The sequence below is a fragment of the Pinus tabuliformis genome, chromosome 6, assembly GCF_031772625.1.
Source record: "Pinus tabuliformis cultivar Carrire ecotype Pingquan chromosome 6, CPIR1, whole genome shotgun sequence".
Taxonomy (NCBI): domain Eukaryota; kingdom Viridiplantae; phylum Streptophyta; class Pinopsida; order Pinales; family Pinaceae; genus Pinus; species Pinus tabuliformis.
In genome coordinates, this window is record NC_142292.1 from 890,270,936 (window position 1) to 890,295,403 (window position 24,468).

At 40.1% G+C, this 24,468-nt stretch overlaps 1 protein-coding gene across 1 annotated transcript in view; it reads left to right on the top strand.

The window, feature by feature from the left end:
• Positions 1 to 24,165, top strand: part of LOC149261779 (zinc finger CCCH domain-containing protein 18-like) — a 40,018-nt gene extending 15,853 nt beyond the window's left edge. Inside the window, exon 2 of the mRNA XM_089371028.1 lies at positions 22,874 to 24,165. Coding sequence (XP_089227154.1) covers positions 22,874 to 24,165 — 1,292 coding nt within the window. The remainder of the gene's footprint in view (positions 1 to 22,873) is intronic.
• Positions 24,166 to 24,468: the final 303 nt, after the last annotated feature.

The window sequence follows — 24,468 nt, forward strand, 5'->3', positions numbered from 1 at the left end:
AATTACTAATGAAGAGTTACTTGAGAGAGAGGCTAGAAATATGCAAAAGGAAGCTGACTTGGAAACTTGTGGACAGGTGCCCCTCTCCTACAAAAAGCAACTTGGAGCAGCTGCTACATCATCAACAGCACAGCAGCAAACTGCCGAGAAAGCATCACAGACAGCAAGCAAGGATAAAGGGAAGCAGGTGGAACAGCCACCTCCATTGACAGAAGAACAAGTGGACACATTGCTACAGCAGCAAGAAGAGATGGAGCAGCAGGAACTTGGGCAGCAACAAGAAGAGGAACAGTTTAGTGAACAGCAGCCCTTGCAGCAAGAAAAAGTGATGAATGCTCCAAGCTCCACGGAGCAACAGGCTCAGACAGTGGTGCCTCCTAGGGCAGAAACTATTGTTGACACCTCGGTCCTCCAAACCCCACAAAAGGAGGACTTGACCAGGAAAAGGGATAGAGAGACTCCCCTGACCTCGTCTTTTAATCGGGGAGAGAAAAGACAAAGACTAAATGACTCTCAAGAGGAGGATACAGCAGTAAGGCAAGCAATGGGCATGAGCCCACCCAGTGGAGAAGTTTCAGCCAGTTCATCTCAGCATGAACATGATAGAACTATAGGAGGAGAGGTCAGCTCCTCCAGCCAGCACAGAGAAGGACAGTCCAGCATCAAACAGCAATTTATTGACATTAAGGGGAGGAGTGATCCTATTAAAGTACAGCTCTACAATCATTTGCTGAACCTGGCTCCTACCAATCAGCAAAGACTCATGTCTGCCTTTGATGTAAGTGAAGGCAAGATGATCATGAGTCACTTCATGCCCACAACGCTGCATCCTCAATCTACCTCGGATTACCTAAGAACCAACATGGAGGTTCTGGCCAAGGACATACACCCTATGGATAAGATTGAATTACATAAACAAACTGGTGAAATGGTGTATGCCTCCTTGGCAGATGAGACATTGGAGAACTACAAATTGAAGAGCAGCCTTGATAATACAGCCTCTCAGCTGGAATTGGAGAGAGCATCATCACAAGCCAAGGACAACAGGATCAAGTCCTTGGAAGAGGTAATTATAGAAATAGGACATGATCCTAAAGATGTCAAAGGTATCCAAGAACTCCTGAAGCTAAGGGATGCAGACATGGCGGCCTTAAGAAAGAAAATCAAGCTCCCAGCTACCATCCATCCTCAAACAGATGAAGTTGCCCAGCAAAGGCAGGAAAAGGATGCTACAGACCTACTGATATCCCTGTACAAGGAGCTGGTTCGAACTCAAGACCAGCTAGGACAATCAGAAGCTGCAAAGGCAGCACTACAAACAGCAATGAAGCAAAGAGAAGAGGGCCAACCCTCCCAGCCTCCTCCTGTGATAATTAATCTTGAGGAAGTCCCTCCAACAACTACTCCTCCTCCTCAGCAAACGGGAACTACAGCACCATCTACAGCAACAACTACACCAACACCAGGACAGACTCCCAGTCTGGATATGCAGAAGCTGCAAGCTGAGATCCAAGTTCTTGAATCTCAAATGAAAGAGCTTGATGAAGTCAAGAAATCTTTGGCCAAGGTGAATGAAAAATTTGACAAAAGCAAGCAGAATGAAGCAGCAAAGGAGAGAGAGATAAAAGCTCTAAAAAAGAGAATAGCTGAACTAGAAAAGGAGCTTGCACTAGAAAAAGTAACAGCAGAATTGAAAGCAGTCCTCTGGGGCAACATTGGTCGATCCATCACCAATCAGTGGCAGTATATTGAGACTATGGATGAGCAAATAGTACTCATCACCAAGGCAAACAAGGAAATACACAGAGCTAGAGCAAGCCTTGGCCACATGCCAGATGCTGCCAGCAGAATGATCAATGTTTTAAATAACAAAACTAGCTCTCAACTAGCTACCATGGGAATTACTAACAGGACTGAAACAATCTCAGTAGTTAAAAGAGTCCTGACACTAAGAAGTCTAGTTGGAACGCTGGAGAGGAGGACACAGGATATGCAGACCGAGATCAACAAGTTCCTGGACAGATTTGTGGCATTGCAGAACAGAGGCCTCCCTAGCATTTTAAGCAGTGTAGGAAGACTGCTCACCCTAGAAAATTACAACAAAAGGATTGATGCCCATGCAGTGGCACAGATTGCAAAACAGCCCAGTACCTCAACAGACACAGGGCCAGCATCAGGGCAGAATCTATATGATAGGGTGGATAATCTGTTTTTTATTATGAATGAAATTGATCATCTGTTTGATACACCACCAAATTTCTTTAAGTATACTGAAGCAGATGAGACTATGGGGGCAATCATAAATCATCAATTGCCCACACAGGAAGTATGGAGGAATTTGACACAGATAATTTTATCAGGCCAGAACCTGTAGCGCTAATTTTCTCCAGTATATGAGCAGTCATGCACAGGCAAAATTTTGATGAATAAAATCTACAAGGAAGAGGCAGAGGCTGAGCCAACTCAGCAGAGCTATTCTCTCACCACAACAACAGTCACAATCACGGGTGACAAACCCAAAATACAGCGTACAAGCCATAAAGTCGGGTTCTCCAGCATTTAATCAAAGTATCTCAACCGACTCAGCAGATCCCAAAGGCCAAAATATCTTCTGACAGAACATTAAGGCGCCTTTATTTTGTATTCAATGCTGTAATAAATTTCTGATAATAATATCTCAAAGTTGGTGAGAATATTAAGTCTGAGATAACTCAGGACTCAGATATTTTTGTAAAAATCGCAAGTATATATTCACCCCTGGCAGAAGCTCAGGGGGTTGTTGTTATTTTCCTTTTAGAAGTCTCACTTGCTGTAAGATTCTGAGAGAAGTAATACAAAGGGAGAATGGAATTTCCAAAAGCTTGGTGTATGTGATGCGTTGTGTTGAATGGTGAATGTTGCAGGATTCCAGAGTGTTTCATAAAACAATAAGTTTTCTTAAATCTCTGTATTACATGTTTTCGAGTCTTTTGTTCTCTTTTGTTGTTTAAATGTTTTACACTTAATAGCAAAGTAGAAGAATAGTTCCAGGATTTAATCACTGATTACCCTGAACTCAATCTGAGCTATTATCCATGTTTTCTTCAGATACAGTGAATGAAGTGTAATTCTTAATTGCTGCACTTTAAAAACTATATCTTTTACAATGATAGACATCCCCAGGGATTCAAGTTTTGCTCCTGAGGCATCTATCTGTTTCTCATACCTAGTTTGGTGGAAATACTCGAATACTTTAGTGAAAATTCTTAATTGCTTTCACTGGTTTTTTTCACCTGTTCGTGTTATAAAACAAAAATTTCGTTGTATGAAGCATCCAAATGGCCCTGTAAGTTTCACCAGTTCACCTCAAGGTTTCTAGACACCTATACAGCCACAGACTCCATTGCCCAATGATATTTGACTCTTTGAAAATTACATCATAAGACCTAAAAGAAACTCTTCAACCAAAACATAAACAAAACCTGTGCATAATAGCTAGACTAAAACCCTATCATAAACAGTTACAAATCATAAAGAGAGAGCCCTCTCTGATCACAGTTTGGCTAGAAACAGTGATCCAAAGATTGGTTAGTGGTTACCCCGGCCGTATTCCCTTGGGAGTCATAGGGAACAACCTGGGTGCTAACATAATTGGCGACTCCACTGGGGATCTTAAAGATTTTTCAATTACTATCTATATTCCAAAGCTACCATCAAGCCTGAACTAGCCAAGAGGCCTTAGGACTGTTTCTGTGCCACAGGAACAGCTTTAGGGAAGAGCTGATTAGGGAATCTTCATCCTAGCTTTGAAACATATATAGCCATTCCAAAATTTTCATCCAGTCCTTGCATATATAAACTTCTTGTACAAATTCAAAAGAATATTTAGAAGCTGGCTCCCAAAAGAAATCCAAGGCACACTAGGGCAAACCCTGACCCTAATCAACCCATCATTGTTGATAATCCAAATATCATTCCAAAGAACATAAGGAGACAGCAAAAGCAGGAGAAGCCTGCTGATTCAGATATAATTTCAGAACAGCCTATCTGCATCCCCACACCCTGCAAAGTTCTGTTCCGGTCCACCCCTAGTTCCCTTGTTCATCATCAACACCTCAAAGCCCTCCTCTCCCATCTTCACCATCTGCACATACTCTTTTAACCAGCCCCCCGCTTGTTACCCATCCTATTAACCCTGTTACACCTGTAATCCCAGCTGTCCCATTTGTTCCTATTAACCCCATAAACCCCATAAACATGGCTAACAGATATGCACCTCTGCAGATACCAGCCAATGCTCCAGCTCTACCCCAAGATTACCAAACCAAAATCTCATTTTTTGACTCCCATGGCCCTTTGACAGCTGTCCAGCATGCTAAGAAGATGCAAGACCACTTTGAGACCTATGAAATAGATGATGACAGTGTCAGGATGAGAATTTTTGTTCAAAGCTTAACTGGGGATGTCAGAACTTGGTTTAGATCCCTGAATGCAAATTCCATTGCAACCCCTGAGGTCCTGTACCAAGAGTTTACCAACAGATGGGAGAAGAAGAAAGATCCTCTACACATACTCGGTGAATATAACACTATTAAAAGAGGTCCCCAAGAAACAGTTTTGGAATATTGTGCTAGGTTTAACAATGTATATAATGCTATCCCCCAGAACTTAAGACCCCCTCCTGATTTGGCCCTGTATAACTTCCCTGACGGTTTTGACTCTGATATGGCCTATCAGCTGAAAGAAAGAGATCCCCCAACCCTTGCAGAAGCTCAAAGAGTTGCAGTCACTGTAGAGGCCAACCTAATTCCAAGAGAAACAGGGCAAAGCTGGAAAAGAAGGCTGGCTTCAGAGAAGAGCCCTCAGGTTTTGATCAAAAGTTGGATGCAATACTAAACAGCATGAAGAGACTGGGTGAAAGGGTGGAATCAGTTGAAAGAAAATCATCATGGGAGACATCACAAAGCAACCCTCCTAGAAACCCAAATTTTAGGAGAACTCAGAACCCAAACATAGGAAAAACAAGTGCTGACCAAGATATCAGACCCCCTTTTCAAGAAAACTATGCAGAAACCTCCACAGCCAATCAGCTCAATGAAGATCCCGAAATTAACTTGATGGGTCTGGATGGTAAAAGCCATGCATTCTTAACACAAGAAGACCATGAGGAGGATGAAAGCAAAACATTCCAAACTAAATCAGGAGAATCCTTTGACTTTAAACAAGGATATGATACTGCTGTCTATGAAGTCCATAAACAATACAAACTAAGGAGTAGGACTGTAAATGTAAATCAGCCTGAAAAGGTAAAGGAGAAACAACAGTCCAAAGAAACCATGGTCACTGAACCTAATGACAACACAAACGTGCCTACAAAAGAAGTAGTGGTTGAGGAGGTTACTGAACTACTGTCCCCACTACAACAGCCCATGGCAACCTCGTCCTCCCACCCAAATCCGAACATTACCCCTCAAGACATGAGTATGAGGGGCAGGTTTCAAAATCAATATGAAATCCAACAAGAAGATTTAGTGAACAAAGAAAAGACTGCTATCCGTGACTCTAAAATCCAAGTTGACAAACCTTTTGACCTAGGTACAGAGATTGGCAAGTTAAAGATAGCCATCCCCCTCTCAGAGCTAGCCAAGCATGACATATATAAGCAACAGATAAAGAAATCCCTACAGCTAACCAATAGAAAAGATGATGTAAATGTGCTAGATGACACTCCAGAATTACTGTTTGGCCCAGAGGTAGATGGAAAATCAGAAGTCACAGGGGTTTTACCGTTTTATGTCAGCCTGCATGTTCATGATAAAATACTGCATAATGCAATGTTCGACTCAGGCGCCTCTCACAACCTTATGCCAAAAGCAGTCATGGAAAGATTGAACTTGGATATAACAAGGCCATACAAAGACCTGTTTTCCTTTGATTCCAGTCAAGTCAAATGTTTAGGCCTAATAAAAGATTTATGTGTGTCTCTGGTTCAATATCCCAACAAGACTATTCTAATGGATGTGGTAGTTGCTGATATCCCACCCAAATATGGGATGCTGTTATCAAGATCATGGGGAGCCAAGCTCCAAGGATCCCTGCAATTAGACATGTCATATGCAACTATCTCTGTCTTTGGGCAACCAAAAAGACTATACAGGGAAACACTCATGAAGTATATGGTCAGCAGTGAAGAAAAGCCTCAAAATTTTCCAATATATGCTGTCCATTCGGACATAGACTCCTTCATCCTCTTCAATGACAACACAAGCCTCTCAAACAATGACATTAGGACCGAAGCACTCATACAAGAACAAAACATTGATCAGACAAGTAGCACCTGCCAAACATCAATCAGCCCAACAATACACATTCACCCTCCTCTAGTTGTTAAAGATTGTCAAACAAGTGATAAAGCTGTCCTAGAAAACAAATGGGGGAAGAAACCCCAACTCCTGCTCACATTGCCATCCCATGAACAGAACTTTAAATCTTCTGTCCAGCAAGATACCCTGTGGGTCCTAGAATTTGATGGCTCAGTTAACAAGTTAGGGGCAGGAGCTGGAGTGTGGATACATAATAAAGAGAAAGGCTATGCAGAAGGCAGGGCTTACAGATTGAATTTTAGGTGCACTAACAACATGGCAGAATATGAAGCTCTCTTGCTGGGCCTCAAGATAGCAAAATCATTACAAGCACCCAGGCTCTCCATCATGGGAGACTCTGATCTAGTAATCCAACAAGTGAAAGGAAATTTTGTCACCAATGACAAGAGATTGAGGTCCTACAGGTCTGCTGTAATTGAAATATTAGAGACCTTCTCTGAGTTTGTTATCACAAAAATTTCAAGGGGCCACAATCTCCATGCACACAGCTTGGCAACGTTTGCCAGCACCTTCAAATTCCCATTAGAACCCAATAACTGTTTCACAGCCGAGGTCAAATACAGACCCTCTATTCCAAACAATGTCAAAGAATGGCAAGTTTTTGAGGATGACATGCAAATAAACAATTTTTTAACCTTGCAACAAGAGTTCACAGGATTAAATATTGATATTGATGGAGCATGCCAATCACAAATGCTTGAGTCAGCATGTCAATCACAAATATTTGATGGAGCATGTCCATCACAAATACAGTTTCAACAGTCTGCTCACCCAATGTCACCTAGGACAGCAAAACAACTACTCAGTCCAACCATTTTCAACAATGAAAACATTCAGCAAATCAACCAAATTGACTGCGAAGAGATGAGCAGCGCTGAAGCTGAAATCATACAACTCAAAGACAATTTCCTTCCAGCAGGCCTTACCCCACTAGAGGACATTTTTGACTCAAATGATGTCCCCAGGAAACCAAAGATGCAGCCATTAGATGCAGCAATTGAAGAATGCAACATTGGTACCACTGACAAGCCTAAAATAATAAAGCTATCTGCTGCTTTGCCCCCTGATCAAAAACCCAAATATATTGATCTCTTTAAAGAGTTTCAAGATGTCTTTGCTTGGGGTTATCAGGATCTAAAGTCCTATGATACCTCTGTTATCCAGCATACCATTCCCCTCAAGCCTAATCAAAAACCATTCAAACAGAAATTGAGAAGAATCAATCCTGTGCTCCTTCCTTCCATTGAAAAAGAATTACAGAAAATGTTCAAAGCTGGTATCATAGCACCAATCAGATTCTCTGAATGGATTTCAAATTTGGTCCCTACAAGAAAGAAAACTGGTGAGATTAGACTTTGTGTAGACTTAAGGAATTTGAATCAAGTATCACTCAAAGATAACTACCCTCTACCCAAAATGGATCATATTCTTCAAAGAGTAGTAGGGGCTTCGAGAATATCATTGCTTGATGGTTTCTCAGGTTTCAATCAAATCCTGGTACACCCTGATGATCAGGACAAAACTGCATTTACAACCCCATGGGGAACTTTCAAGTATGTGAAAATGCCCTTTGGATTGAAAAACGCAGGGGCAACATTTCAGAGAGCAATGGACATTGCTTTTGCAAAAGAGATTCATGACTTCTTGGTCATTTACTTAGATGATCTTACACCCTTTTCAAAATCTGACCAAGAACACTTGAAACATTTAAGACAGATTTTCATAACATGCAGGAAATATGGTATTTCCTTAAACCCCAAGAAGTCATTATTTGGCTTGGAGGAAGGGAAACTTCTAGGACATATTATTTCAAAAGATGGCATAAGAATTGATCCAGATAGGATACAAGCTATCCTACAAATGCCTCATCCCAGGAATGTCAAGGAGTTGCAAGGATTCTTAGGGAAAATCAACTTTTTAAGAAGGTTTATCCCTAATTTAGCAGAATTAATCAGATTACTAAATAATATGCTAAAGAAAGATTCAAAGGTCAAATGGACTGTCGAAGCAAAACAAGCCTTTGAAAGTATAAAATTAGCCTTGACTCAAACCCCAGTGTTAACCAATCCTCAGTTTGACAGAGACTTTATCATTTTCTCCTTTGCCTCCCAACATACTATTGCTGCTGTATTATTACAGAAAGATGACCAAGGGAATGAGAAGCCTATTGCCTTCTTCAGCAGAGCTCTTAGAGATGCCCCCCTAAAGTATCAAATAATGGAAAAACAAGCCTATGCTTTGATCAAAGCTATTAAAGACTTTAGGATTTACATCCTTTACTCCCATGTTGTGGCTTATGTACCAAGTCCTATTGTCAAAGACATTCTCACCCAAGAAAACTTAGAGGGCAGAAGAGGAAAATGGATTGCCAATATACTAGAATTTGACATTGAAATAAAACCCACAAAGCTAATAAAAGGGCAAGGTTTGGCCAAATTAATGACAGAAGCAAATTTCCAAGCCTTAGATATCAACCAACTGGACAGTGGAACAGAGCTGGCGACTCCAAAGATCAATGTAGCCTTTGAACAATCTCCTTGGTACTCTGATATCTGTTATGTGTTACAAAACCTGTGTGCTCCCCCAGGGCTGTCCAGAACTAAGTGTAGGTTCCTAAAAATGAAAACATCTAGATTTGTGTGATAGATGGAAACTTACTTTGGAAAAACCATGAAGGTATATTACTGCACTGTCTAATAGAGAATGAAACTAACAATATCATGCAAGACTTCCATGCTGGAGACTGTGGTGGACATTTGTACTGGAAGTCCACTGTAGACAAAATATTGAGGGCTGGTTATTACTGGCCCACTATGTTCTCTGATGTTAAGAAATTTGCAGCCTCATGCCACAAATGCCAACTGTTTGAAGGCAAAAGACAGTTGCTGCCACTTCCTTTGAAGCCCATTGCAACAGAGAGACCTTTCCAACAATGGGGCTTGGATTTCAATGGGGAAATTCATCCCTCATCTTCAGGGCAACACAGATGGATTTTAACAGCAACAGACTACTTCACCAAGTGGATTGAAGCTGCCCCATGCAGACAAGCAAATGATTCAGTAATTATTCAGTTTTTGGAAAACAATATACTGGCTAGATTTGGCTGCCCGGACAAGATAATAACAGACAATGCTGCTGCCTTCAGATCCAAGAAAATGGTGAACTTCTGCCATAAATTTCACATTACTTTGGGCCATTCTACAGCTTACTATCCTCAAGGAAATGGCCTTGCTGAATCATCAAACAAAAGTTTGATAAATATCATAAAGAAAGTGCTGGAAGAGAACAAAAAGAACTGGCATAAGAAACTAGTAAATGCTTTATGGGCAGACAGACTGACAACTAAAAGATCAATTGGGACCAGCCCATATGAGTTAGTCTATGGATTAGAGGCCAGATTTCCTTCATCACTAGGAGTGCCGGTTATGAAACTTCTGCAAGAAAGCCAAGCAGAACCAAATGACATGCAAAGAAGGATTAATCAGATAATCTGTTTACAGCAAACTAGAGAACAAGTTTTCAGCAGAGTGCAGATACTACAAGAGAAACTGAAAAAGGCCTTTGATAGAAGAACCAAAGCAGAAGATTTCAATGTAGGGGACAAAGTTTTAAAGTGGGATGCAAGAAGAGAAGAGAAAGGGAAACATGGAAAGTTTGACTCTTTATGGAAAGGACCATTTGCTGTCCAAGCAGTGCAAGGTAATAACACCTACTTCCTCAAAAGTTTGACTGAAACTGACTTGGATGAAGGTCCTGTCAATGGCAGGATGCTGAAGCACTACTTTGACTGTTCACTATGAGTGGAATCCAAGGATTCATTGTATATATACAGATGTACATATTGTTTTCTGTTTTAGATTGTAAAAAGCAGTTTTCCCAACTGATTCACCAACCAGCTAGAGGCAAGTAGAATCAGAGGTCTTCCAAGAAAAATGCACACAATTTTGACACATTTTTGCAGCAAATTTCAAAGACTGGGATGGGCAGTCAAAGAACAAGGCAATCTGACCTGCTGTTCTTGGTCTTTAAGAAGAAAAACCATCCCCATGTGGAGCCACTGTTGGATACCTATACTAATAGGTTTCATATTTCATGATTGGCCAAGGAAAGTCCAAATATGCTCTGCTTTGAGTTCACAAAGATCCCATATTTCCTAGAAAGCAAGAGGTGGGTAAAGCGTTTCAAGTATTGAGGACCTTATTTCAATTTTGTGGATGATTCAACAGTCTAATCTGGATCATGCCATGTTTCAATTTTGAGTTATAGAATAGAGAAAGAAGTCTGTCCAAACTGCTTAATCTTGGCAGACAAGTAGTTTAGGTAGAGAAGCAAAGGTTCCCAACAGCTTAATCTGGGACCTTGGAAGAGATAAGGGTAGAAGTAGATAGAAAAGAAAAAAGAAAAAGCCAAAGAAAAGAAAAGGCAAGTAAGGGTTTGCAAGTCCAAATGCACCCTCTAAGGAGAAACAAAAAATGCTAGGAAAATAGCTGGGTAGGCAGTTGTGGTTGCAGAAAGGATATTTTCACCATTACTCATATATCAAGAGGTGTTTTGCCAAGGCAAAAATCTGTCAATGGACAAAGTGGTTAATTCCATCAAATTACAGCAAGGAGCATAACTAACCTCCCCCTTCCCCTCTATTCCATTGCTAACACTCCCTTTATTTAGCTGAGATTTATGAAGAGAGATCATGGTTTTATGGTGGTTCTAGTTCATTCAGAATCCACATTTCTGTCTAAGATCTTTTCATTTTGATCTACTCTCAAAACCAAGTCAATTTCAGATAAACTCAGTAAAATCCCCTTCATTTGCTCCCTTCATTCATATTAACCTCTAATTTTACTATATAGCTCCCCTATTTTACCCTTTCCCCTAATAATACTAACACTATGGTGTATAAAGCCCCAAATCTTATAAATACTCCTTCCCCTTGGCATTATAGCCCTATATTCTTCAAAAGGGACCAAAATGACCTCTGGTCACTTTGGTGAACCTGTCCCATCCCATTCCCCCTTGCTGCAAGTCAAACTGCTCCTCAAACCACCATTTGCATTAAAAAAACCTTATAAAACCTCTTTTGCCTTTAAAAATCCTTTGCAAAAATTACCAAAGTCAAAAAACCCGCCTCTGGCGCATTTCCAAAGGGTTAGCGCGCAGTTTGATTTTATGAAAAAACATTGAAAAAACCAATAAAAAACCCTCTACCCAAAGTTTTCCGCCTGCATATAACCCGAGCATCTTCGCACTCCGCCCACCGTCGGATCAAGTCTCTGAGATCCGACGACCCACAGCAATATCGGAGCGGCCCCCACTGCTGTCCTTTACCGCCCGAGAAGCTGACGTTGCGTCACGTCAGGGCCTCTCCACGCGTCAAGCGCTAAGGTATCTCGGAGCCGGGCCTGACAACTTCGGCGCCGTACCCAAACCGCCCCGAGAAACCGTAGCGGTTAGCCTTAACCGTAACCGCTACGGTCCTAACCGCCACCTGTTTTCCGCCAACGCATCGCCACGTCACGCCCGCCTGTACTCGCCCCGCTATTCGTCCACCTGGCCGCTGACATGGCCGCCACCTCATCGCCCCTTGGACCAATAGTCTACCGCCACGTCACCCGATGACGTCAGCTGACGTCACCTCACCTTGACCCACCAATGACGTCATGCTGACGTCATCACTAAAAAGCGCCAAAATGGTAAAAAAGTCTATATTTACCCAAAAAACCGTGTTTTTCCCACTTTTCGCTCCTGTTGCTATTATTCTTTCTGCATGACCGTTTACGTTCGAATTTCCGCCAACCTGCTGAGTTAACCCGGGCGACCTCCTCAGCATCAACCGTGCACACCTGCGCAACCTCTGTTCGTCAATTAACAGGTATTTACCATTGTTCTGCCCTCCATACGACTGTTATTGAAATTTAAGTTGCTCAGAAGGCTTAAGACACCTTGAAACTACATTTACACCGCCCATTTCCCTCTGCACGTCCACCATTGTAACTGTGAAGTCCAAAAAGCACCAGCCGAGCCATAATACCTGTAAATTCGCCCAGAAAGCAACACTCACTGCGTATTCTCGGCTAATTCCTAGTTGGTCTCAATTTACCCGCTAAAAGAGGACATAGTCAGACCTTAGAAAAGCTCTGCTCCCAAAACAAACAGTATTCCAACTGCTGTTGTGTAAATCCCCCTCTGGTATCTAAATACAAACTGTCTTTACAGAGAATCACCTCTATTCTGTGTTGCTTCCATTTTGACTATTCACCTACAATTGTTGCACTTTGAAGAACTATGGAGACTCCTATTGCTCTAAATATCAAGCCCCTCAATGCTCCTCACCAGGAATTAGCATGGAAAGCCCTGGGAGACATGGATTACCAAATGCTGGACTGGTTCCCTATGGGAACCAAATACAATATCCAGATGATGAATGAGTTAAAAGCCCAGCACCTGAGTGGGGCAGACATCTTGGGAATTTGGGACTCAAATTTGCCCATCTACAACCTTCCCCAAGTAAATCCTATGCCGGAACTGATCTACAGCTGCCAGGAATGTTATGACCCAAACCAAAGAGCTGTCATCAGCCCCACAGGCTCAATCCTGTTCCAGATTACCCCAGAGAGTATAAATGGAATGCTGCACTTCCAAACTGCCAAGCAATTGACCCCCCTCTTTATGCAGAATTTGATAAACAAAGGGACCAAGCTGTCAAATGACCAAATCATTAAAATCAATCAGTTGTTTGTAAGACCAGGCTCTGAATCAGTCAAAACCCCTCCTATTGGGTATCACTATTTGAATGAATTGGGCAGGATGTTAGTGGATTTAACCAGTTATGTTCTAGGATTCAGGGGGATGGAGGATGTGGATGATAGCCTAATAGCAATGCTGTCTATATTCTCTCCTGGTAAACCCCCAGCTGTACATTATGACTATGCAACCTACATTGCAGATAAAATCCATGAGCAGTTTATGAACTTGAGGAGGGAAAGACTATTCAGGTATACTTCATATATATACCACCTATTCTTGTTCTATCAGCCAGCCACCTTCTCTGTTCCTTTGAAGCCACTCAATGCCCAGGGAATTCCAAGGTCAGTTGTGTTCTGGACTTCTGTTTCTCATCATACCTCTGTATCACCTTACACATACACTGAGTTCATTGACTTATTCATCTATCCAGTCATGACAGTATTGCATGGTACTCCTCCTCCTAGACTAACTGATGACATGAGGAGAATTCTCCATTTGAATAAGTCCTACAGCATTGGTAATTGGTACTTCTACCAAAACCACACAGTCATCAGGATATATGGCTGTGAGTTGAACCCATTTAGGTTGCCAAGGTATGTCCCCATGAGGCTTTTTGCCTTGGAATATTTCAGACAGTTTGGGAACTCAGACTATCTTCATTTTCAGAGCAACAACAAGAAGTCACAGTTGAAGGTAAGGAACCAGCTGGGTCCTTTCCTATATAACAGAAAAGAAGAGGGATGGAAAGAGGCAAACACTATCCTGGAAGGCCTCAGACTGCAAACCAGCTTTGAATGGATACCCTATGACCCCAATCATGCTATCTCCCTCAGGAGGATTAGATACAAATTGGGTAGCTATGCACACAAGAGACAACCCGAGATTGAACAGTATGCCAATGCATCAAATTGGGAAGAGGGTACCCTAGAGGAGGAAATTACTAATGAAGAGTTACTTGAGAGAGAGGCTAGAAATATGCAAAAGGAAGCTGACTTGGAAACTTGTGGACAGGTGCCCCTCTCCTACAAAAAGCAACTTGGAGCAGCTGCTACATCATCAACAGCACAGCAGCAAACTGCCGAGAAAGCATCACAGACAGCAAGCAAGGATAAAGGGAAGCAGGTGGAACAGCCACCTCCATTGACAGAAGAACAAGTGGACACATTGCTACAGCAGCAAGAAGAGATGGAGCAGCAGGAACTTGGGCAGCAACAAGAAGAGGAACAGTTTAGTGAACAGCAACCCTTGCAGCAAGAAAAAGTGATGAATGCTCCAAGCTCCACGGAGCAACAGGCTCAGATAGTGGTGCCTCCTAGGGCAGAAACTATTGTTGACACCTCGGTCCTCCAAACCCCACAAAAGGAGGACTTGACCAGGAAAAGGGATAGAGAGACTCCCCTGACCTCGTCTTTTAATCGGGGAGAGAAAAGACAAAGACTAAATGACTCTCAAGAGGAGGATACAGCAGTAAGGCAAGCAATGGGCATGAGCCCACCCAGTGGAGAAGTTTCAGCCAGTTCATCTCAGCATGAACATGATAGAACTATAGGAGGAGAGGTCAGCTCCTCCAGCCAGCACAGAGAAGGACAGTCCAGCATCAAACAGCAATTTATTGACATTAAGAGGAGGAGTGATCCTATTAAAGTACAGCTGTACAATCATTTGCTGAACCTGGCTCCTACCAATCAGCAAAGACTCATGTCTGCCTTTGATGTAAGTGAAGGCAAGATGATCATGAGTCACTTCATGCCCACAACGCTGCATCCTCAATCTACCTCGGATTACCTAAGAACCAACATGGAGGTTCTGGCCAAGGACATACACCCTATGGATAAGATTGAATTACATAAACAAACTGGTGAAATGGTGTATGCCTCCTTGGCAGATGAGACATTGGAGAACTACAAATTGAAGAGCAGCCTTGATAATACAGCCTCTCAGCTGGAATTGGAGAGAGCATCATCACAAGCCAAGGACAACAGGATCAAGTCCTTGGAAGAGGTAATTATAGAAATAGGACATGATCCTAAAGATGTCAAAGGTATCCAAGAACTCCTGAAGCTAAGGGATGCAGACATGGCGGCCTTAAGAAAGAAAATCAAGCTCCCAGCTACCATCCATCCTCAAACAGATGAAGTTGCCCAGCAAAGGCAGGAAAAGGATGCTACAGACCTACTGATATCCCTGTACAAGGAGCTGGTTCGAACTCAAGACCAGCTAGGACAATCAGAAGCTGCAAAGGCAGCACTACAAACAGCAATGAAGCAAAGAGAAGAGGGCCAACCCTCCCAGCCTCCTCCTGTGATAATTAATCTTGAGGAAGTCCCTCCAACAACTACTCCTCCTCCTCAGCAAACGGGAACTACAGCACCATCTACAGCAACAACTACACCAACACCAGGACAGACTCCCAGTCTGGATATGCAGAAGCTGCAAGCTGAGATCCAAGTTCTTGAATCTCAAATGAAAGAGCTTGATGAAGTCAAGAAATCTTTGGCCAAGGTGAATGAAAAATTTGACAAAAGCAAGCAGAATGAAGCAGCAAAGGAGAGAGAGATAAAAGCTCTAAAAAAGAGAATAGCTGAACTAGAAAAGGAGCTTGCACTAGAAAAAGTAACAGCAGAATTGAAAGCAGTCCTCTGGGGCAACATTGGTCGATCCATCACCAATCAGTGGCAGTATATTGAGACTATGGATGAGCAAATAGTACTCATCACCAAGGCAAACAAGGAAATACACAGAGCCAGAGCAAGCCTTGGCCACATGCCAGATGCTGCCAGCAGAATGATCAATGTTTTAAATAACAAAACTAGCTCTCAACTAGCTACCATGGGAATTACTAACAGGACTGAAACAATCTCAGTAGTTAAAAGAGTCCTGACACTAAGAAGTCTAGTTGGAACGCTGGAGAGGAGGACACAGGATATGCAGACCGAGATCAACAAGTTCCTGGACAGATTTGTGGCATTGCAGAACAGAGGCCTCCCCAGCATTTTAAGCAGTGTAGGAAGACTGCTCACCCTAGAAAATTACAACAAAAGGATTGATGCCCATGCAGTAGCACAGATTGCAAAACAGCCCAGTACCTCAACAGACACAGGGCCAGCATCAGGGCAGAATCTGTATGATAGGGTGGATAATCTGTTTTTTATTATGAATGAAATTGATCATCTGTTTGATACACCACCAAATTTCTTTAAGTATACTGAAGCAGATGAGACTATGGGGGCAATCATAAATCATCAATTGCCCACACAGGAAGTATGGAGGAATTTGACACAGATAATTTTATCAGGCCAGAACCTGTAGCGCTAATTTTCTCCAGTATATGAGCAGTCATGCACAGGCACAATTTTGATGAATAAAATCTACAAGGAAGAGGCAGAGGCTGAGCCAACTCAGCAGAGCTATTCTCTCACCACAGCAGCAGTCACAATCACAGGTGACAAACCCAAAATACAGCGTACAAGCCATAAAGTCGGGTTCTCCAGCATTTAATCAAAGTATCTCAACCGACTCAGCAGATCCCAAAGGCCAAAATATCTTCTGACAGAACATTAAGGCGCCTTTATTTTGTATTCAATGCTGTAATAAATTTCTGATAATAATATCTCAAAGTTGGTGAGAATATTAAGTCTGAGATAACTCAGGACTCAGATATTTTTGTAAAAATCGCAAGTATATATTCACCCCTGGCAGAAGCTCAGGGGGTTGTTGTTATTTTCCTTTTAGAAGTCTCACTTGCTGTAAGATTCTGAGAGAAGTAATACAAAGGGAGAATGGAATTTCCAAAAGCTTGGTGTATGTGATGCGTTGTGTTGAATGGTGAATGTTGCAGGATTCTAGAGTGTTTCATAAAACAATAAGTTTTCTTAAATCTCTGTATTACATGTTTTCGAGTCTTTTGTTCTCTTTTGTTGTTTAAATGTTTTACACTTAATAGCAAAGTAGAAGAATAGTTCCAGGATTTAATCATTGATTACCCTGAACTCAATCTGAGCTATTATCCATGTTTTCTTCAGATACAGTGAATGAAGTGTAATTCTTAATTGCTGCACTTTAAAAACTATATCTTTTACAGTGATAGACATCCCCAGGGATTCAAGTTTTGCTCCTGAGGCATCTATCTGTTTCTCATACCTAGTTTGGTGGAAATACTCGAATACTTTAGTGAAAATTCTTAATTGCTTTCACTGGTTTTTTTCACCTGTTCGTGTTATAAAACAAAAATTTCGTTGTATGAAGCATCCAAATGGCCCTGTAAGTTTCACCAGTTCACCTCAAGGTTTCTAGACACCTATACAGCCACAGACTCCATTGCCCAATGATATTTGACTCTTTGAAAATTACATCATAAGACCTAAAAGAAACTCTTCAACCAAAACATAAACAAAACCTGTGCATAATAGCTAGCCTAAAACCCTATCATAAACAGTTACAAATCATAAAGAGAGAGCCCTCTCTGATCACAGTTTGGCTAGAAACAGTGATCCAAAGATTGGTTAGTGGTTACCCCGGTCGTATTCCCTTGGGAGTCATAGGGAACAACCTGGGTGTTAACACCTACCATGCCAGGTACATTTGACACTCTTTCATTGTGTGTGCACATATACCTTGATGCTCTAGAAAATTTCTTTGCGATAACGTTTGACATTTTTCTAGGTAACTATAGAATAAGTGGAGAAGCATCATCTTCTACCATGACTGATCATCTATGGAAGGACTTCAACTCTAGTGGGAATCAATGAGGTATGCACAAAGAATAGATAAGCTAGGTTATTATGGCGTCGTCAAGTGGCCCTTTATCATATGATAAGTATATTTATGTTTTCCCATTGTTATGTTGTTATAAAAATACCTTTTTCATAATTTGTTCATGGACATAATCTATTTTCTTAAAGTTCATGAAACTTTGCGCTTTGACATGGCATGTTGGGTTGTTTCAGAAGGCTCTAGGTACGTTGAGAACATGGGTGCCTGCAAAATTTGAGGAAAGTTTGAGACTTCATCGGTGCAATATTAAAAATATGGGTGCCTGATGAGCACCGAGGAATGTTTGAGCCCTCATCAATGCAAAAGTAAAAGTTCAATTATATGCCACTACTCTCCTGAAGTTTCATGAAATTTTGAACTTTGACATGGAATGTTGAGTTAATTCACATGGCTCTGTAATTGTTCAACAAATTGAATTTTGGGTTCCTTTTACTGCAATGTTTTTGTATTTTCTCATGTAATTGGTCTAATACTACAGACTACGCTGTAACAATGCTGTATACACACCACAATTTGGGAATGAATTAGTGTTTTGGACATCAATCTAAATTGTTCTTCAAATATATTCTCAAATGTTAGATCTGTTATATCATAAAAAAGAATCTAATTTTATTTATGGTGTTCATATTTAAGAAAGAAGCTCTTGGGTTCATAGCATCTTGACGTGTAGTTTTCTGAACCTGTTGCTTTTGAACCAAGTCAATCTGAAACATGCATTCTTAGTTATTCTAATGCTTCAATTATGAACTCTGTTACCAACTGCACAACAAACTTTTCCATGAGTTCTAAGAACATGAAGCAAACAAGACACAAATCAAACCCATTATTTGGAATTGAAGCCTGATTTGGTATTTTTGAAGAAGATTACAAACTTGCCCATGCCCAGGTCTAATACCACTTGAAAGCTTGGTATTGCATATTCAAGTGTCAATGTTTGATACATTGGATTCTTGTGTGAATTTATTATCTTTCCATCATGGATCTGCATATCATATCTTTGTTTAGATGGACATAATGAATCACTTCTAGAGGCTATAGTTTCTTTTTTCTCCTTGTACACAAATAAACCCTTACATCCATACCAACCAATACATTATTCATCCTGTCCATACTCTATAACCTTCAATGCTTACATAAATACAAGTTTGTAGCTTTATAAAGTACACAAATAAAAAATACATCCATACCAACCAACACATTATGTCTCCTTTACATAAGAAATCATGGTGTTGTCCATGCTTTTGATGCCTTCCTCCTGTCATTTGTGTTGTAGATGATCCATCCTCTTGTCAATTAATGACTTGAACCACTTACTTCACATTGCTTCATTATGAACTATGAAATTTTTATCTAACTTCTTCAGAAAATGAGGAACTGATGTGATTCATCTTAATGCAAAAATTTATAAGATTCAACAAACCCCTGTTCAGCATTGAAATTGATGATAGCATTCCATGTTATTAATTACTAATGTGTCTAATATTTTGACCCACATCTATATAGATTTATATCATAAAAACTTTATAATCATGATTATTTAGGGATTGCATTAAGACTAGACCTTAAATGGAAGATAAAACTCATCTTTTGCATGAATGTTGAACATTCCGAAGTGCTACTCATGGACAATTTTCTTTCCATAGGTAGGCATTTGATGTGAAAAAAACATTCCCTTAGTGAGCAATGAATTGACATTGATTAAATTGACTTTCTAGTTTACTTTCTTGTAGAGATATCACAAAATTGGTAATATTGTAAGACATGAATTAACCAAGTTAAACAACAAGGAACACAAATGTTGGTCAATTTATTGGTTTAAATCCTACACACTTAATTACCAATTTTGGGGTGTAGACTTGCAGGATACAAGCACTGTATATGCAGAGTTTAGGGCATTAGTGGCTTTCTAACTTATGCTACAAACCAATGACAAAAACAATTTGAGAACAAATGCGACAAACACTTGTTCACTGGACATGAACTCAAAGAAACGATTTTGTCAGGGATGGTGTTTCACTCAGCGTTAATTATGAGTGTTGCTATCTCATTTACAAATGGAGCCCCTAGTTCAAATTTTCAACAAGGCCTAGCAAACTATAGTTATTATAAAAAAAAGGAACATTTGTTCCAAGGATTTATATCCAAAGAATGGTTGTTCATTGTAAACAAGTAATTGTAGATGCAAGGGATAAGAAATCAATGAGATATATGATCACCACGAGATATGTGGAATTAGAATGCTCCACTTGAATGGAATGAGAGTTAAAAACATAACATCCTCCCTTGGGAAGTTCCACATGGAGGAGGTTTTAGGGAGCTAATAGTGCGTAAGGGTTATTTTTTCTTCTTTTTCTCCACCTTTGCTCTCCCCCTTTTCTCCCTAGGAAACCATTTATGTCCTTTTTCTTTTACTAAGGTAACTTTTATAACATTATGTGATTAACCCTTCTAATTAATTGAGGAAAAGTCAAATATTCTTAAGTGACAATCCATGAAAGAAAAATAACAATCCAAATTCGTCACATGTTAAGACTCAAACTAGCAGAGTTGGAAAGTTTCAACCAAGCATGCTAAATGATAAGCACTATTAGGAATACATCCACTATCACCTCAATAGTGTGTTGAAGTGACTGAATTGCCAGTCTCGGGCAAGAGAATTGTTTGAGCAGTTATTGAAGAGTCCCAACTGTGAAGGATTCTAAGAAGAGAACGAGCTTTCTTTTTTGCTTCACAGAGAAGGCATTAATGATGGCAATCTCAACAAACTATTTAAAATTTTGTCACTTCCACTGCAACACAATGATAGCAAAATAGAAATAAATTGTCCTTGCATTTAGCTAAAGATGAACCCAATCTTAAATGGTTGACTATTAGAGGGATTGCAGAGGTTTCACTAACTACAAGTAATCCTCTTAGCTCTATTACAAGAATAGCCAGAGCATCAACTGCATATTTTCTAGTTTTTATCTAAGAATCCCTTTGTAGAGGAAAAACTAGTGCAAGATTTGGAGGAAGTGGAGTGGTCACATGGGAGATTTAGCATAGTAGACCATCATGATGGATGTGATTTCTTGGAGAAATATTGACATTTCCTTACTTATGACACACTGAGCATGAGCAAGATTTGCTTTGATTTAAAAAGACTAGGTCCTTACTATCATGATAAATCCACAAGCACAAGATCTGAAATACAGAGAAGTCAAGCCAAAATAGAGTTGTGATCTGGGAAAACTATTGGGATGAAATCCAAGGTGGAGACGGGAAGAGTGACTGGGTGATTGAGAAATATGTGTTATTAAGAATAAATTGCTTATAAACATAGTAAAGAAACCTTTCATCATTGATCAACAACCAACGAACAAATCACATAGCATATCAATATCTCTCCAGAAACAAATATCTGAGAAGGTGTTTGGAAGGATCAGACAACATCATAATGTATTGATGATAATCACAAAACCATGAACCAATTACTTTTCTCAAAATACATTTGTCCATGTACATGGAATATATTACATTTGTCCATAAATTTGTCTCCCATACAAAAAACCATAATCATTGCATGTTGGGGAAAAATAAAACATTAATAGGTTCTTCTTTAGTGAAAGAACCATGCTATGATAGACCCCAGAAAAATGATAACAACAACCCATTCATGCAATGGGGATTTATATTGATTGTGATCAATGATTTCTGTTGCAGTGGATGGTGATCCTATGTCACATTTGGCATCTACATATGTGCTTAAAAATGCTTTGTACATTATATCACTGGACATCTTTTGAATATCTGCAGAGTGATTGATGGTAAAATGTTGAAATTTACAACTCCAATTTATTGCTTCCTTATAAGGAGGCTTTAAATTGTCCTTCCGAACCTAATATATGCCTTTCATCTCATTACATATCAACTCTGATTTGGTGAAGACTTCAATATCATTAACATCATCTTGTTTTGCCTCTTTTAAACCTTCAACAAGGGCAATGTAATATGCCTCATTGTTTGTCGTCATTCCAGGCACTTCTCTCTTTCCATGAAATAAATGATTTGTTGCCATATTGTAAAGGATGAACTTAATAACTGCTCCACCTGGATTTGGAAAGCAAGACACTTCAATGCATAAATGCCACTTTTGCACCATTTTTTACACTTCAAAAACCTAAAAAATAAATAACAATAAATTCATGTTAAACAAGTAGACAATTATCTATTTCCTAATACTCAACATGTTTTTCAATCATATATAATTAAAAAAAGCAGATAATTTGTGTTCATTTACACTGCAACACTTTCAATACTGGCAACTATTCTGCAAAAAACACATTTAGCAATCACCACTTTATATAGATGAAATGCTCATTATAGGATCCAAATACATCTATGAGTTTTAAAATAAATGATACTCAAGGAAGTGAATATTGTATGCAGTTCCCTTATTTTTGGATGTGTGAATAGGACTAATTCTGATCATAGACTAATTCACATCATTCTTTGGTGTGCCTGTTGATAGTAAGTACAGATTCCCTTATTTTGGGATGTGTGAATAGATTAATTCAGATCATAGTGAACATATTGCTTCATTATTCTCAAACATTTCAGTATACTAGTCCCCTCACAAAGGTACCATTACACTAAAGGGGGGAGAATTATAGTGTATTATGGTGTGTCATAAATACCATCATGTACAGCATCATCATTTCCCAACATTCTTATTTTTGAACCCTTGAGGCTTCTTATAAAATTGTTTTGCCCATTACCAAGTTTCAATGGTTGGAAGCTTTATTGATTCAGATTCTTTGTTCCCAGTATTTGATAGCAGAGAGTTTCAATTTCTGTGTGTTTCTATGAATTTCAAGGAGAAGGATTGTTAGACCAGATTAGTTAGGTTCAGTGGCCTTACAGTGAGCTTTTGAAAATGCATTTCGTGGTTTTTTCAAAGTTAAGTTAGTTGTAGGAAATGTAATGTAATGTAATCGTAATATATTGTGTTGCAGTGTACATTATGGATTTGATGTTTCCAGTTGTAGAAGGAAAAATTGATACATATGAAGCAACAAGGATTGTGTTCACAAGGATTCAGAGCATAGAACCACAAAATGTGTCCAAGATCATTGGGTATCTGCTTCTTCAAGACCTGGGAGATCAAGAAATGATTCTCCTAGCATTTGGGCCTAATACACTCTTACAGTCCATGATTTCCAAGGCCAAGACAGAGCTTGGTTTATCATCTCCATCCCCTCTTCAGTCACCTCTACACTACACTCAGTTTTCTAATTTGTTGTCTCGCTCATTCTCTTCTCCAGCACCCAATGGCTTTCATGGGGGAACTCACATTCCACATGAGCAACAACAGGATTCAGCATTGTTCGCCCATCATGAAGTCTTGAATCCAAACCGTTTTGTAACTGATGAGCACAACGACTTTATCAATTTGGGCCGCCAGCAAAGCTTACCCAGTGATCACAAATTTTCAGACTATTATGACCGATTACTGAACCTTAGGGATGATTATCAGCTCCAAGATCATCTCTTCTATCCCACTCAGAATCTTGATTCCTACAACCTACCAAATGATAATCATGTCTATACAGAGATGCTCTCTTTCTTGAATGGAAGCAAGACAGGATTGAATCACAGGCGACCTTATTCCATGACAGACGTTTCTGTAAGCTGTGAGCTAGTTTCTTGGAAACCATGCCTATATTTTTCCAGGGGATATTGCAAGCATGGCTCCAGCTACCGTTTTACTCATAGTTATTCACGCTCTAACAACGTCTCGAGTTCAGTTCCCTTGGATCCCCACTTCGAAGAAGCTTTCTCTGTGGAATCATTGGAGAGATTAGAGTTAGAACTTCAAGAATTATTGAGAGGAAGACAGGCCCCTGTTTCCATTGCTTCCCTACCTCAACTCTATTACGAGAGATTTGGGAAAACCCTACAAGCCGAGGGATACTTGACTGAGAGCCAGAGGCATGGGAAAGCAGGATATAGCATGACAAATCTACTCGGATGCTTGAATAATACAGTAAGCCTCATTGATAGGCCTCATGGTCAGCACGCCATTGTTTTATCAGAGGATGCTAACAGGTTCACAACTTATAGGCCATGTGAACGAGATCCCTACTATTTGAGTGGTGTCAGCTCTAGATCTCATCAAATTTACATGACATTTCCTACTAAAAGCACCTTCACGGAGGAGGATGTTTCCAACTATTTCAGGTATGTAGTATCAGTTTCTATTATATTATCCAATGCGGCTTTCTTGTTGGGTGAAAGGGGAAGTTAATATGGTTTTACGAGGGTTCTATGTCCTGCCAGTGACATGACATGCTTATGCTAGTTAGTAATTGACACCAGGTGCAAGTCCTAGGCATAAAAATATCTTAAAAAAAATCTATTGTTGCCCCTTTTAGGATATACGGACCTATAGAGGATGTGAGAATTCCATACCAACAGAAGGGTATGTTTGGATTTACAAGCCTAAAACTGCTATCCACCAAGGTTTACAGGTATCAAGATGATTAAAAGATGATTGTTTCTCGGTCGAAATTTAAAACATAGGAAAGTAGGACTTCCTTTAACACATGAC